The 16,216-nt window shown below is 41.0% G+C and overlaps 2 protein-coding genes across 2 annotated transcripts; both read right to left on the bottom strand.

Annotated features, from left to right (window-relative positions):
• Window positions 1-3,544: 3,544 nt before the first annotated feature.
• LOC117732737 lies at window positions 3,545-8,103 on the bottom strand. The gene is made up of 2 exons (XM_034535870.1): window positions 7,770-8,103; window positions 3,545-5,859 (listed from the first exon to the last, which is right to left on the bottom strand). Exons 1-2 carry the CDS (start codon window positions 7,775-7,777, stop codon window positions 4,536-4,538), a joined length of 1,332 nt encoding a protein of 443 aa, XP_034391761.1. The 5' UTR covers window positions 7,778-8,103; the 3' UTR covers window positions 3,545-4,535.
• A 379-nt stretch (window positions 8,104-8,482) lies between these two features.
• LOC117731967 (toll-like receptor 2) lies at window positions 8,483-9,824 on the bottom strand. The gene is made up of 3 exons (XM_034534550.1): window positions 9,765-9,824; window positions 8,628-9,308; window positions 8,483-8,506 (listed from the first exon to the last, which is right to left on the bottom strand). The coding sequence occupies exons 1-3, from the start codon at window positions 9,765-9,767 to the stop codon at window positions 8,483-8,485; spliced, it is 708 nt and encodes a 235-aa protein (XP_034390441.1). The 5' UTR covers window positions 9,768-9,824.
• Window positions 9,825-16,216: the final 6,392 nt, after the last annotated feature.

The raw sequence follows: 16,216 nt of genomic DNA, 5'->3' as shown, positions 1-16,216 counted from the left end.
CTCGTAATGGATGCCAAAAGGTTGTCTGCTGATAAGAGATTCTTTTTTTTTGGATCGACTTAAACCTCGTTGTTTTAAGATCAGAATACGGACCCAGGTGTCTCTGCACGTTATAAATTATCATAAAGATTTTTGTAAGGCAGAGAGGCATGCTATGGATACATTTAAAATGTATAAGCACACAACCTGAACTGAGAACCTTTACACGTGGACGCACAGACAGTGTCAATACACTACACTGAGTGGCCTCCTTCCACCCAGGCAATATTATGGGCTTTGATTCAGCATGAAACATTTTATTCATTTTTGTATTGTATTATTATTATTATTTATTTGTAACACTTTATCACATTACATTACATGTCATTTAGCTGGCGCTTTTATCCAAAGCGACTTAAAATAAGTGCATTAAACCATGAGTCCAAACTCAGAACAACAAGAATCAAGCAAGTACAATTTCTTCAATAACGTTAAACTACAGAGTACTATCCGTAAGTGCCATTTAAGTGCTACTAAAGTGCTAAACAACAAAGTGCTATCGGTAAAGGACATTTAAGTGCTACTAGAGTGCTACTACGGCTCTACCTTCCCTATTCAAGGTATAGTCGAAAAATATGTGTTTTTAGTTTGCGACGGAAGATGTAGAGACTTTCTGCTGTCCTGATGTCAATGGGGAGCTCGTTCCACCAATAAGGAGCCAGGACAGCAAACAGTCGTGATTTTCTTGAGTGTTTAGCTCGAAGTGAAGGAGCTACGAGCCGATTGGCAGAAGCCGAGCGAAGTGAACGGGCTGGGGTGTACGGTTTGACCATGTCCTGGATGTAGACCGGACACGATCTGTTCGCAGCACGGTACGCAAGTACCAATGTTTTGAAGCGGATGCGGGCGGCCACCGGTAACCAGTGAAGGTCGCGGAGGAGCGGAGTAGTGTGGGTACATTTCGGGAGGTTGAAGACCCACAGCTGGATTCTAGATGAGCTGTAGAGGTCGAATGGCATTAGCAGGTAGACCTGCCAAGAGGGAGTTGCAATAGTCTAGCCGTGAGATGACCAGAGCCTTTATAATAACTGCACGCTAGGAAGTATTAGTTAAGCACAACACTTAATTCATCATTTATAAAGCATTGTTCCACACTTTATAAATGATGGATTCACCATTTGTAAATTAAAGTATAATATAATGCTTCATAGGGTGCAGTTATTATAAAGTGTTACTTATAATATGTGGTCATGTTAGGGGCCTATGGCTCGGTAACACTTTATAATAACTGCACCCTATATAATACTTCATTCACAAATGGTGAATTAAGTGTTTACTCGTACTTAACTAATACTTCATAGCGTGCAGTTGTTATAAAGTGTTGCCTTATTTATTCAGCGGTTCAATGTGCGCATCCCAAATTCAAATGGAATCCAATAATAACCACTGTTGGCACTAATCCCCCCCCCCCCCCCCCCCCCTTTGCCTACCACGCCGACACAGGCAGCTCGACACAACAGAACTCAGATGGAAAAGCGTCTATTCCTGTCTCGGCCGACAGGAACCGTTTCCTCAGGAGGCCACTTATCATGTTCGTCCTGACATCCCAGAACTAAACAATATGGCGAGGAGGCAGAAATAAGCACGCCGTTGTGAAAGTGTGCCCGCTTCACCTGTATTTCTAAAAGGCAGATGCATTGGATTTAAAAAAATAAAACCTACAATGTTTATTTGACTGCTTCCATCTGCTTATCACGGACGCTGTTTCTTCAGGAATGTACGTATTATTGGAAAGCTTTTGAGTCGCGTCAGAGGCCCATAAATATTATCACCATACAGTGTTGACGTTTTATGTCAAAGACGTCTCTGTGCAGGTTCTTTTCAGAGCAGCCATTTTGACATGTAATTGCAGGGTAAACACAGGTATGATTGAAAACCATTTATTATGGCCCCGTTCCATTTAGGGGGGTGCTGGTGTCCTGGTATTGTGTATGCTGGCTCGAGTTGTGGTTGCAGTGACTTCTTTCAATTTTACACTCGGTCATCCGCCACTCATCCGAGACACTTCATCATTTCTAAAACTCTGGAAATTCAGTTACTTTCAACCTCCTTATAGTCCCATGATCTGGGAATTCCTAGACACTTTGAAAGTAATTGTTTCTCTTCTCCATTTGAATATGAGTAGCACATTTTATCGTCAGCGGCAATTTAATTGAATATAAACGCTATAATTGCTTTGTGTTTTCAATGCAAAGTTATATTTGAGACCGCACCCAGACCCCATAGCGCTTCACTACCGCCAGCTAAAGCAGCTCTGTAGGAAATTGATTATAAGTGGCTCCATAAAGAGCATGCATCCACAACCACAAAGGTCAGGGATGTCGTATGTGTACAGATTGTAAAGCCTTCTGAGGCAAATTTGTAATTTGTGATATTGGGCTAAACAAAATAAACTGAATTGAATTGAACTTTATGTGCCAACTTTTCAGCTTCAGGAGGCGCATGACATTTCTTTTTCATCGTAATTGAACAACGAATTAGTGTAAGATTAACACATAGGAATGTTTTAATGAACTAGAGTGCAGAAGCATTTACGTTGCAACGGATACAGTAATGGTATCTTCATGTTGGAATAAGCATAGCCGTACATGCACATGGAGGCATTTACACACTGTAATGTGGAGAATAAATTCATCTTTAATAGATGTGACAGGAGTGGAGATGATTGAGCTAAATCAGTATGAAAGTCACCGCTGAGGATTAGACAGGAGTTGTTCTCGTTTCCGACTGCCGGCCCCGCTTCTGTGTGCAATTACACCGCCACACTACACTTTCAACATGCGTGCACACAACACGATTATATGGCAGCAAGGTACTTTTTTTTTCTTCTACCCCGAGACGAGTGCGCCTAATCCGTCCTAATTCAGTTTTAGTTACAGTGCAGCGGCAGGAGGACATTTCCATCGCTCCTCGGGCACTCTTGGTCCGGTTGATATTCCCAAGCCGCGCAACGGTGTCTCTGTTTCATATCCTGAATCCCGTCACCGAGTGTCGTAAAGGACAGCAAATATTGATCCTTCTTCTGTGGTGCATGTGCATGCGCTCACATCTCAAACGGGTCTTTGTTTATGATAAGGTAGCATCAGTGGAAAAGGTCAACGACATTTTGTCAAAACGGCAACAGATGAGATAATCTTGTACTTCAGGCTGTCTTAAAAGCCCCCAGACAGGACTTATATTGAAACACTATATAAATAGTTATAACTATGATGCCTCGGCCACAGTGTGAAAAACACATTGAATGCTGTGGGAGCAGTTAGACAGTCTTAAACTTAAAAGAGGCTTTCAATACCATTAAACACACTGTGTCTATATCAAAACTTCCCAAATTTTAATTTTCTGATCGTGTTCTCACAATGTTTTGACTCGTACGGAAAAAAAAAGTGCAACGTGTGAGAGTTGTCCCGCGGTAAATGTATGCCGATGATGCTGTCATTCATGTATCTGACAGATTAAACAGCAATGCCGCTGACCAGCTGAGTAATTACATTCTGATATTCTCACACCTAATATAATGCATCACTACTTGGTCATAAGTCATAAACTATAACACATCATATAACCAGACAATGACAATTATTCAAAAAAAATTAGGTGGCACAATTGTCACATTTTCAAAAACTGTTCAGCTTTGAAAGCTTCATAAGCTACTCAATTTAAAGCATTTTCTGTCATCTTCTTTTCATCTATTAAAGGAACAAAATCCTAAAACTGTCAAACAACTGAATTGAAAATGCAACTCAATTATAATTTATTTAATAGCGTTATTAAATGTGTTATTTGTGAATGTATTTTCTTTCAAACTGAAAAAGTCTCCTGTGGTGTTTACAGGTGTTGTAAATAGTTTTCACAATTGTAATGCTACTGAGATGTCCATATCAAATAAACAAAACTAAATGAATCCTTAATTAATTGTTAGGTTGACTTTGTAATTGTAAATTATTATTTTTATTAATTATGTTTTATTAACATTGACGATTAAAGTTAATCACAGAACTTTAATTGAATGGCCTTTCTTTTGCATTTTGTTGATGAAAATTCTGGCATATCCAAATGTTGATTTGTTCAATGCACTTACTTAGTACTTTTATTGGATCACAGTCCCCTTGGGAAATGGTTAGGTACATTAGATTAGATAATCTGTATAATTCTGGTAATTTATTTTTGTTGTTTTCCATAATTTGAGACAGTGGAAGGAGATTTTTAAACAAAAGAGTCCCAAGCTTGGAGCTTTGGGGAAACAATTATATTGACAATTATACTTAACAATTGAAGCAGTGTGATTAACAACAAAAAAAAGTTGAGTAAAATATATTATATAACATCATAATATACACATTTTCTTTCACCCTGTCTGTGTTGTGTCTCTACTTGATTGGGAGAAAACATGGAAATTGATGTCATAAACAGGGAATTAAATGCTTAGGAATAGGTATTGTATATAAATGTCATTATACAGTTACTAGCTGTCCCATTCCAGGTATATACTGTTACTGCTATTCCCATTGATTTGTTCTCAGCTTCTGTGAAACATACTGACAGAAACACACCCTTCCCTCCAGGTGACCAGTGGAGCTGGGCTGAGGAAAGGGAAAGTGCCTTTTAGCAAGGCAGCAGGCGTAACCTGATGAGAAGAAAGTCAGGGCTCTCTGAAACATATCCTCCGCACAACCCTGCTCAGAAAATGTTTCTGCAAACTCTTGTTTGCAACCGTCCAGACTAACGTACACCAGATAGATTTGTTTTAAATTGGACCGACAGCCCATTAACACCTTCTCCTCGTAGAGGATTATGTTTGCCTGGCATATAGCGTTCTGCATTTCTCTCACAATGTACTTCACATCACCATTCTTCCAGAGAACAATCTGAATGAACAACCCCAAAGGAACACAGTAGAAACTAGAAATAGTGATCACCCATACTCCAATAAGGTATACGTAATGGTTTGGGGGCAAAGGATGGACAGGATGGAAAGGATAGACAGGATAGCTAGAACAAAATGTGAATGTCAAAAATGACGAAAAAGTCATCAAGATCAAAAAATATAGTACGCCTGTAATGTAGATCAGTACTCTAACCCAGAGTGGGCGAAACCACACTTTATTTTGAGAGACACTGTTGATCATCCTCACAGCCTTTCGGTACTTCTCGTGGTCCTGAATGATCAGATGCAGTTGGTCCGGCACCTCCATGTCACTGAACTGACCACAGTCCCATTTGTTGAGTCCCTCATCATTGACAGCAATCAAAGGCTGTAGGGCCTTCCCATTGTAGATAGAAGGAGGCTGGAAGGGCACCACAGTGGACCCTCTCAGCTGTTGGTTGGGGGTGCACAGCACCTTGAGCAGCTTGTCCTTGAAGTCTGGATCGTTGGCCTCCAGGTAGGTGAGGTGGCAGAGGTGAAGAGGAACAGAGACTCCTGGCTCCAGCAGCACCGGGACAATGGGCTTCCTCTCCAGGCAGTCTCTGAACAAAGACATGTTGGCCTCCAGGAGACACCAGCGGCTCCTCACAAACTCCAGGCTGAGAACCAGCAGGACCTTCTGGCTCTCCTGGATGCAGTCGGACATGTTTTCCAACACGGTGCGGCCCGGAGTGAAGTCACGTTCATGGTAGCAGACCTGCAAGCCGCAGGACTCCAGCTGGCCGATGAGGGAGTGGGTCCACTGGTAGTCGGTGCTGCTATAGCTAATGAAGACATGGTAACACTCACCATCTTCCAGTGTGGGAAGATCAATAATAGAGGGACACGGTGGGTCAGCAGGCTGTGACTGAATGTCTGCAGTCTGCAGTTCATTGGCTCCATCATCTATGAACAAACTAAAGTGAGATGAAAATATGATTTAGAAATGTAGCAGAATGTACACAAGGAGGAGGAGGACAAAGAAATGTAGGTAATTGTAAGTCAACACTGCTGGTCTATCAGCATGCTTCTTTGGAAAGAAGATATTATAGGTTTGCAATCACCCTAAAGCTGCTTATAAAAGAATGTTATTCTCAACAGAAGCAAATCCGAAAGTAAAACATAGAAAAAGTTTCCTTTTCTCACAGGTGGTTTGGACACAAAAATACACTAAAAAACTTAAACCAATGTATGGACTGCAAACAAAAACAATCCCACTCAATCATCACGTATGACCCTCAAAAGGGGTGTGGTGGTGTCTGTATCTAGAGGCCCCGCCCTCTGCCTGTATTTTCATCTTGTTTCTGTGTGGCATTAAATAGCATCTGGACTGCGGGTGGGGGTTTGGCGATGTAGCAATCCTCTTTGTGTTCCTCTTTGTGTCGGTCAATGTGTTTACCTGCACAGTCGCTCTGCTGCATGGTGCTTTATGGGACCGTCGGTGACCGAGCGGAGACTCAGGCCCAGAGAGAGTAGACAGGCCACACACAGCAGGGTAGAGGGGGCCTACTGTTGATAATCTGGTACCTTCTAACCAGTTTGTGACAAAGTGCGGATGTCTGTACTCTATCAGAAAATAGCGTTTTACCCCGGGTCCCTAGCTCTCTCCCGCTTGTTGAGCTGGAGAGCAAGAGTGACGTTAGACAGCTGTGTTTACGACCAGCAACCGACCACTGGACTAAATATTATACCCATTTTAATTCCATGTAAAACCGCGCATCATTATAGTTCCTTCCTTCTGATCTTCAGGAGTACATTTATATATTGTTCAGTTCCTACATTCAACTTACAAATACAGACTATTCCCAAACGCAGCGTTTCTCAAAGTCATCCTAATACTTCCACATATAAAACGAGTTTCGGTTCGTGGCAAACACGAGGTCTGTTACTGAAATGATGATTTTGAGTGAATCGTTGTCTTTCCGACCGTCTTCCTGTTTGTTCTTTGCATCTCTCGAGAACCGCTCATCCAATCTACTTCACATGTGGCGGGAGTGTTGCTGAGGACCCAAGGGAGGGCTTCGTTGAGTTTTTAGTAATTTGGACACGCGGCATGTTCAATATCAACCTATAAACTGTCAGCTGCGGGAGCAGAGCTTAAGCGCTCTGCAAACGTCTGCAGCTGGCAGATAGCGGCTGCATATCCGTGATCGCAGTTCACTTTTGCTGCTGGATGAAGACTGCGAACGCTGGATTCTGGATAACATTACAATTGAACTTTTCTTCACTTCCTTAGAGTCTAGGAGCAAGAGCGGAAAGCCCACAGGAACAGCGCCACCCTCCCATTGCAAGTCAAACAGTTTGTTTTGGCCGCCTCTAATTTAAAACACTCATAACGTGATTCAAATGTACTTATCTTGTGTTGAAGATCGAGCTTTTAATTCCAAAATGATGCTGGATAGTTTAATGAATAATAATACATCATATTTTAACACCTCTCAAGTCAAGTAAATGTACTACATTGTTTTCCTCTACTACACCTCAGTACGCCTGTCAAATGAAGCAAAACATTTCAGCTGATTTTACGTATAACAATATACAATGTGACATCACTCACTGCAGAATAACATGTATTTAAGGAACTCTGTGCCACTCCAAATATACAGTAAGTAACTTAATTGTGTCTAAAGTAATAATCAAATGAGCTTACGTTCACAGTTACTGAGAGTTATAAAGCCATACTTTGTAAAAAACAAAACAAACATTCTAAGTGGACATAACAGACTAAAATGCTCATCTGTGAAATAATTCATCTTAGTGCTTGATATAATTACAAAACTCATCACACAAAGGACAACACACAGTGCACAGAAATGTACATTCATACCTGCTCATGATACAGTAAATTCCAGCGAATATAATAAAGAGGGATCGCACAGTGTGGATGACCGAGAACTGAAAGTGAACTCAGGAAGACAAAGGGTGCCAAGCATTCTCACTGTTCTGCTTTCAGGTTCGTTAACGTGACAGCCTCCGTCCTGATGTCTGAGGGGCTTCTAACATGAATTAAGTCACTGTGCCTTTAATGGCTCTCGGTCCGGACATTACATGTCGACTGGGTGAGCTGTTATCTACAGTAAAGACACAAATGTAGACGTTGCTATTCCCATTGATTTGTTCTCAGTTGCTGTGAAACATACTGACAGAAACACACCCTTCCCTCCAGGTGACCAGTGGAGCTGGGCTGAGGAAAGGGGAAGTGCCTTTTAGCAAGGCAGCAGGTGTAACCTGATGAGAAGAAAGTCAGGGCTCTCTGAAACATATCCTCCGCACAACCCTGCTCAGAAAATGTTTCTACAAACTCTTGTTTGCAACCGTCCAGACTAACGTACACCAGATAGATTTTTGAATTGGAACAACTCCACATTAACACCTTCTCCTCAGAGAGGAATATGTTGGCCTGGCCTACAGCTCTCTGCATTTCCTTCACAATGTACTTCAATTGATCTTTTTTCCAAAGACTAATCTCAATAATCAAACCCAATGAACAACAGAGGAGACAAATGATAGTGACCCCTTTAAGATTTGGGTTCACGTCATTCAATGAAGGAAGTGTCGCCCAAACTATCGCAAATGAGGATAGACATAACATAAATGACATCCATATTATAGTGATAACAACCATCAGTAGTCTAACCCAGGCAGGGAGCATTTTATTTTGAGAGACACTGTTGATCATCCTCACAGCCTTTCGGTACTTCTCGTGGTCCTGAATGATCAGACGCAGTTGGTCCGGCACCTCCATGTCACTGAACTGACCACAGTCCCATTTGTTGAGTCCCTCATCATTGACAGCAATCAAAGGCTGTAGGGCCTTCCCATTGTAGATAGAAGGAGGCTGAAAGGGCACCACAGTGGACCCTCTCAGCTGTTGGTTGGGGGTGCACAGCACCTTGAGCAGCTTGTCCTTGAAGTCTGGATCGTTGGCCTCCAGGTAGGTGAGGTGGCAGAGGTGAAGAGGAACAGAGACTCCTGGCTCCAGCAGCACCGGGACAATGGGCTTCCTCTCCAGGCAGTCTCTGAACAAAGACATATTGGCCTCCAGGAGACACCAGCGGCTCCTCACAAACTCCTGGCTGAGAACCAGCAGGACCTTCTGGCTCTCCTGGATGCAGTCGGACATGTTTTCCAACACGGTGCGGCCCGGAGTGAAGTCACGTTCATGGTAGCAGACCTGCAAGCCGCAGGACTCCAGCTGGCCGATGAGGGAGTGGGTCCACTGGTAGTCGGTGCTGCTGTAGCTAATGAAGACATGGTAACACTCACCATCTCCCAGTGTGGGAAGATCATTAATAGAGGGACACGGTGGGTCAGCAGGCTGTGACTCAATGTCTGCAGTCTCAGGAGAATACATTAGCTCCATCATCTAAAGAGAAGACAATGATAAGAATCTCCCAATAATTATGTATGTCCTATAGGATACTCTTTACCATTATTGTAAGTGTATAAATCCCACAGTGCTTTAGCAGGTGTGGTTATTAATGAGATATTTATGACCCAAGATTATAGACGAGCAATTGAATTTAAGATCATCACAGGGGCTGTAAAATCCATTTCTATACTGTTTAGCATCATAGTATTTGTCAGAGAGGTGATTATCTAACGTAAAAGTGAATTTTACTTTTTTGCTTTACTTCATTTCATTATGTATTTCATGGCTGCAAAAGCACGAGAAATAATTACGTCTTTTTTTGTCTTCGAATATGCAGAAATATTCGAAATATTTGCATCTCAGAATTGCATCAGGTAAACACAAACAAAACTAATGCAGTCAAAGAATGTCCTGGGATAAATCACGTATAAAAGTTCAGTTTTGTTTTACCATATTGTCACGCTTGCTTCCGCCATTGTTTTTATTACACTATTTCTGCCTCTCTGTCCCTGTCTCCAACGTCTGACTTCACCCAGGCCCCGGCATCCCAGTCACCTGACCTCTGCTCACTTGTTCCTCATTCTCACAGTATTTATACCGGCCCATTTCCATATTTTTCAACCATCTTGACTACTTCTCATTTGACATCCCGTCTTGGTTTGTAAGGCTTTGTCTCATTTGACTATTTCAGTCACGAAACTGATCCGGCCCTAATCGACCCACATCAAGACACTTATATCAGTAATGGTAGATCAAATAGAGCAAAAACATCCCAATTGAACTCATATATCTGAACCAATACCCATTTAAAACAGTTGAATATTACAATTCAGATATTGTTAAAATGTTATCAATCTTTTCCCCTTCAGTTGAATTCGGACAAATCAATATTAATTGCACTATAAAAAATAGATGTAATCTCATACCTGCAGTTAATAAACTTGTAAAGCAGTGCAGCACTGGGTCACCAACAGTAATATAAGGAAGTTGACTGGAAAAACACTGCTCCGTTGAGAGTTTTATTAAAGACATACCACTTACTTGTATTGCCTTGTACCAATGGCTTTATAATGGCACAGTGACTGTACCTTTAATGAAAAAGACTAACAGATGACATCACCTTAACCTTATACACTTTAACCTGTCCACCTGGTTGGCTAAGGTCCAACCAGGCAGATGTTGTGTTTATAAGCAGAATGTACACAAGGAGGAGGAGGACAAAGAAATGTAGGTAATTGTAAGTCAACACTGCTGGTCTATCAGCTTGCTTCTTTGGAAAGAAGATATTATAGGTTTGCAATCACCCTAAAGCTGCTTATAAAAGAATGTTATTGTCAACAGAAGCAAATCCGAAAGTAAAACATAGAAAAAGTTTCCTTTTCTCACAGGTGGTTTGGACACAAAAATACACTAAAAAACGTAAACCAATGTATGGACTGCAAACAAAAACAATCCCACTCAATCATCACGTATGACCCTCAAAAGGGGTGTGGTGGTGTCTGTATCTAGAGGCCCCGCCCTCTGCCTGTATTTTCATCTTGTTTCTGTGTGGCATTAAATAGCATCTGGACTGCGGGTGGGGGTTTGGCGATGTAGCAATCCTCTTTGTGTTCCTCTTTGTGTTCCTCTTTGTGTCGGTCAATGTGTTTACCTGCACAGTCGCTCTGCTGCGTGGTGCTTTATGGGACCGTCGGTGACCGAGCGGAGACTCAGGCCCAGAGAGAGTAGACAGGCCACACACAGCAGGGTAGAGGGGGCCTACTGTTGATAATCTGGTACCTTCTAAACTGTTTGTGACAAAGTACGGATGTTTGTACTCTATTTTTAGAACGTTGCCGCTGTGAAACAATCAGAAAATAGCGTTTTACCCCGGGTCCCTAGCTCTCTCCCGCTTGTTGAGCTGGAAAACAAGAGTGAAGTTAGACAGCTGTGTTTACGACCAGAAACCGACCACGGGACTAAATATTATACCCATTTTAATTCCATGTAAAACCACGCATCAGTATAGTTCCTTCCATCTGATCTTCAGGAGTACATTTATATATTGTTTAGTTCCTACATTCAACTTACAAATACAGACAATTTCCAAACGCAGCGTTTCTCAAAGTCATCCTAATACTTCCACATATAAAACGAGTCTTACGCACTTAGCATCAATAACCCTGGTTATTTAGCTCCTTACATGCATGCAAGTGCAACTTTGACTACTTAAAATCTCAGCCACTCACTCACTTCTGTTCAGATTATGCCAGAAGTTTAAATTTATAGGTTTAAATGTATAGGTTTATTTTACAGGTGATGCAAAGTATGTAGATGAAGCCATTAAATGATTTATTTAAGCGTGATTAGATTGCTTCAGGTAATTCCAGTTTTTTTGTTGTCGTAAAAATGACCCTTAAGGAGCACTGAGATTTCGTCTGGGCTTGTTATTGTTGACTTAATGCTCATGGGACAATGTTTCTGTGGTTTACGAAGTGAACTGGGCTTGTTAAATGGCTGCACATTGACCAAAAACAGCTGTAGACTTCTAGAGGAAAGCCCAAACATATTTAATATGAAAAAGGCCTGTCTGTTTCAACGACCTAAGGCCCTTTTAATATCTTTGAGATATTGAAAACCGAGGGGAATTTCATTCATCAAGACCACCTGCCTCTCCCAGCTGACATTAAAGAACAATTTAGAGCACAGCAAATCAAACTGTGCCATCTCCCCGCTGACATGTGTTCACAAATTAAGTTCTCAAGATCATTACACAAAGACACAAACAGAAAATATGAAAGCGCTTGGCCTCGGGGACGTTTTTTTTTTTTCCTTCCCCTACTTCCTCTTCAGCGAGTGTTTTCATGCGGACTGGTGACCACTTCTAATCTTTTGGTGACGTAACCAAACAAGGGCCTTAAGGCAACAAGGGAAAGCTGCTCTAACGATGTAATGTAGCCGTAATGGGGACCAACATTTGCTGCTCTCTGACGCGCTCAGGCTGGAGGAGCCCTGATGCTCAACACTTTAACACCCTTCACTCAACCCAAGCTCATAAAAGGTCACAAAATGAAAGTCACTTCATTTATTGTGTACACCAGCCACACAGGGATTCCTTTTTTGGGGGGTCATACATTATGACAACCTGCGGTCAGACTGGAAAATATTTGAACATCAGACACAATTTATGCATATATGGAAAGGAGAGTCTGGAGGGGATCGTTATTAGATAATGTACTGCTTTAAAGATGAGTTATAAGCCATTAAGCGCACATCTTTGGAGTTTGCAAGTCTGAACAATCCCTCCAGTGTGATTATTTGTGTATTTAACTATAAAGCATTAGCAAGCCATGTATTAACTGTGACTAAAGCCATTGGATACTTCTCATAAACCATGGAAAAGAAACAAAATTGTGCTCTGTAAAAAGCAGCTCTGCAAATACGTTATATTTGAAGCATTAAGATGCAGCGGAGTAATGTCGACATGAGCAGAGAATGAAGTGCCTTTTAGTGCATGTGAGCGTGCCTTTTAGTGCATGTGAGCGTGCCCCTTCAGGTAAACACTGTTTGCTTTTGTCTGCTGTTTGCACAGTTAGCTGTCGCCATGTTGAGAGCCTTATGGAGCAATAAAAAGCAATAAACATGCGCAGATCTTTTTTATTTAGCCACTTTAACAAACTCAAGAAATGGGTTCTTCCCACAAGACAGTTCATAGTGGATCAAGTATCAAGGTTCTACATGAATACCATCTCAGTTTACATATCGAGTAAAAATTAACCGACAATCTGCGGCAAACATTTCCACAGAAACAATATTTTTATAAACAATATAATCCCAGCTCCCACAGTGCAAACAAACATTTTTCACGCAGTTCTTTTTTACTTTGACTGTGACAAAGACATTGAAGCTTTTTATTAGCTGTGCCAGATCTAGGATATGTATGGGTGATGACAAGAGTGGAAGATCATGCGTCTCTGTGTCTCCAGGTTTGAAACATGTAGTTTGTCCCAGCTTCCTTTTGTCACCATCATCTACCTGCTGAACATACATTTGCAGTCATGGCAGCTTTGGTCTTTTTCTTTTCTTTTTTTTTTTACGAACTGAGACTTCATCAATAATCTTCTCATGCCTTGGCAGACACTTGTGACCTGGCCAGCCTGTCTTCATGATTAATAGAATAATATCACGATCACTTGGGTGTGTGTCTGTTTGTTCGAACGTGGTCCAAGTGGATTTCTGCTATATGCACACGCATGCATGACTGAGCATTGCAAAAACAAATGAAACAATAATCTGTTTGCACATTTATAATGCTTGTGTCGTTTGTGTCAGTCCATCGCCGGTCTGTCCATTTTGGTCCAGGCCGAAACATCCATTGCCATGACATTTGTGTTCTCATTACCACCGTGAGCGTTAGCATTGAGCTAAAAGCATTGCTGTGCCTCAGAACAGCCTTAGAGAGCCACATGACCATATAATCTTAGTCCCTTTTCAGACTACTATTTAAAAGGTAAAAACAATGACAATATTCCCATTAATAGAGTTTACTGGACCCCTACGGTCATGGGTGCAGACTGCAGACGCTGCTAATCCAGCTAATCCATCATAGCTTCACTCAGATGAGCCAGAAAGCCAGGAGCACCTGGCCCTTCTTCTTTCTGGTTACAGAGTGTCTGAGACTGGCCATGGTTTAAAGCCTTTATTAATTACACGGCTATAATAATTGCCCAGTGCGTTCCACTTGTTTTTCCAGTGATAAATGTAGTTGAAGTGATAGGACTTTCGTTCAATATGCAGCTAAACAGATTACAAGAGGTTTGATCCACTTGCGTCATCAGAAAGGAGCTTTGTGTGTACATATGATGATAAGACTGCAATATCGTATCAAATCCCTTGACAAACACAATATATAATTACAGCTAATATTTAGCTGCCTCAATGCATAAACACTTGGCCCAGATTGTAGCGTTCATGATCGTATTATTATTGATTTTAAAGGTAATATAAAAAAGGCCCAGGGAGTCGGAGGAGCACTGTGTTCTATCTATACAGTATACAATGAGCTGGTGTTTTCCTTTTTTTCAAGTGGATGAAGTCGGAAATCTGGGAGCAACAAAGGAAAAAAGTCACCTCACAGATTAGGATCTTCGGAAGAAGGTGTTGCAGGTCCTAAAACAGGAGGGGAAGAACCACAGGAAATATTCACTGATGCAGATTACCTCATTCTAATAAGTTTCAACTGCAAAGTTAATGCACGGACAAACTTTACATTAGATTTCATCCTGACTTGAAGAAAAGAACACCTCATTTTTTGAATCACATCACACGTCTGTGTGATCGGCCCCTTAAACAAAAATACACACATTCATTGCCTTGAATCAGTAAACTTTCAGTACATAATCTGATTGACTGGTGTATCATATTGATAAGTATACCAAGTTTGATCTGTGATGTAATAGCGGTAGCAAGACATGACACTATGAAAGCTAATGAACACTTCTGCTGGTTATTATTATTATTCAGTGTTCCCATTTTGTGCATTGGCGTGTATCCTGTGCAAATGCATTTGGCCAATCTGTGTTGACACTGGGAATACACAGACAGACGAGGGCATTATTTACCCAGTTTCAAAAATAGGTCTTCTCAAGGTGCCGCAGACAAGGACCACGGCACAGACACGTCTCCAAAGAATTCATGACATCATGTCTCATGGCACAAATACATGTGTCTTCTCTGTACCATGATGTTAGAGGGGAAAGAAGGAATAATTATATACATTTTATTTAAACACCATAACAATAATGATGGATGAGTGTGGATGATTTCACTTTGCTTTTAATTAATGCGACTGTAATATTAAGAAACAAAACCTTTAGCACCATTTCCACTGCCTCTACCACCACCTCTGTAATTCCAACCGTGAAATTCTGATAATTGTATGTTGGATATCACGTCAAATGCAAAATCCAGTTCATACAATTAGTCACAAAGCCACAGTTCATGGTTGGGAAATATTACGTTCACATGCAGAGTAAAAAAAATTAAAAACAAGCACTCCATTGATTCATCATTGCGGTCCTCATAACACTGACCAGTGGCTAATGGAGCCTTTTCTCATACAATAGAAGAATATCCTTCAGACGAGCATCACTCCAGACTGTACAGCAGGAACCTGCACAGCTTTATTCATTTTCTCTGTTGCTGCAACTATCAAGCTTCCAATGTACTTCACATGTCAAGTTTAATAAAAAAAGTAACACAATCAAACAATACCTCAGATATTCATAAATACATCCGCCAGCATCATTTTATTGCTTTATGTGCCTTTTTTTTCTCTCTTTTCAGTTACGTGTCTATCCTGAGGAACCGATAATATAAGGGAATGTATTCCGACTTTTTGATCCTCCATATTTGTGTCTCTCACAATAGTGCATTTTCAAGTCCAATTTATTATAAACAGAGATTTCAGATTGTATCATTAAGGTAGAAATTAAATGATGACACACTATTCATCTGCTTTATGTCAAGTAGCTCACCACTTTAACACAAATGGAAGAAAACCCATTCTCAAACATGCTAAATATGACTGTAAGAATAACAACTCATCTGTCCAGGTTGCAGTTTAAAAATACTGACAATAAATTTAAAAAAATGTAATACATGACAGCATCCATCTGGTGTGTTTACATGTATTGGCATCTCGTGACAGGTGCTCAATTGAAGTGTTTGTTTGAGGAGTATTTATCTGTGCGCACCTATGCATGTGTCAAGACCCACCACCCTCTAACATTTCAGATATGTAAACTTCAACAGGGTGACCTCAATGTTTACAGGATGCATCGTGCGTTTAAATATGTTTACGAGTTAAAAGGCAACACGGTGTGTGAGCGATATGGGATTTGGGATGTTGTGCAGATCTCTGG

This window comes from Cyclopterus lumpus, chromosome 6 (assembly GCF_009769545.1).
Source record: "Cyclopterus lumpus isolate fCycLum1 chromosome 6, fCycLum1.pri, whole genome shotgun sequence".
In the NCBI taxonomy this organism is placed as follows: Eukaryota; Metazoa; Chordata; class Actinopteri; order Perciformes; family Cyclopteridae; genus Cyclopterus; species Cyclopterus lumpus.
The sequence above is the reverse complement of the archived record's forward strand: the minus strand, read 5'-3'. Positions and strand labels throughout refer to the sequence as shown.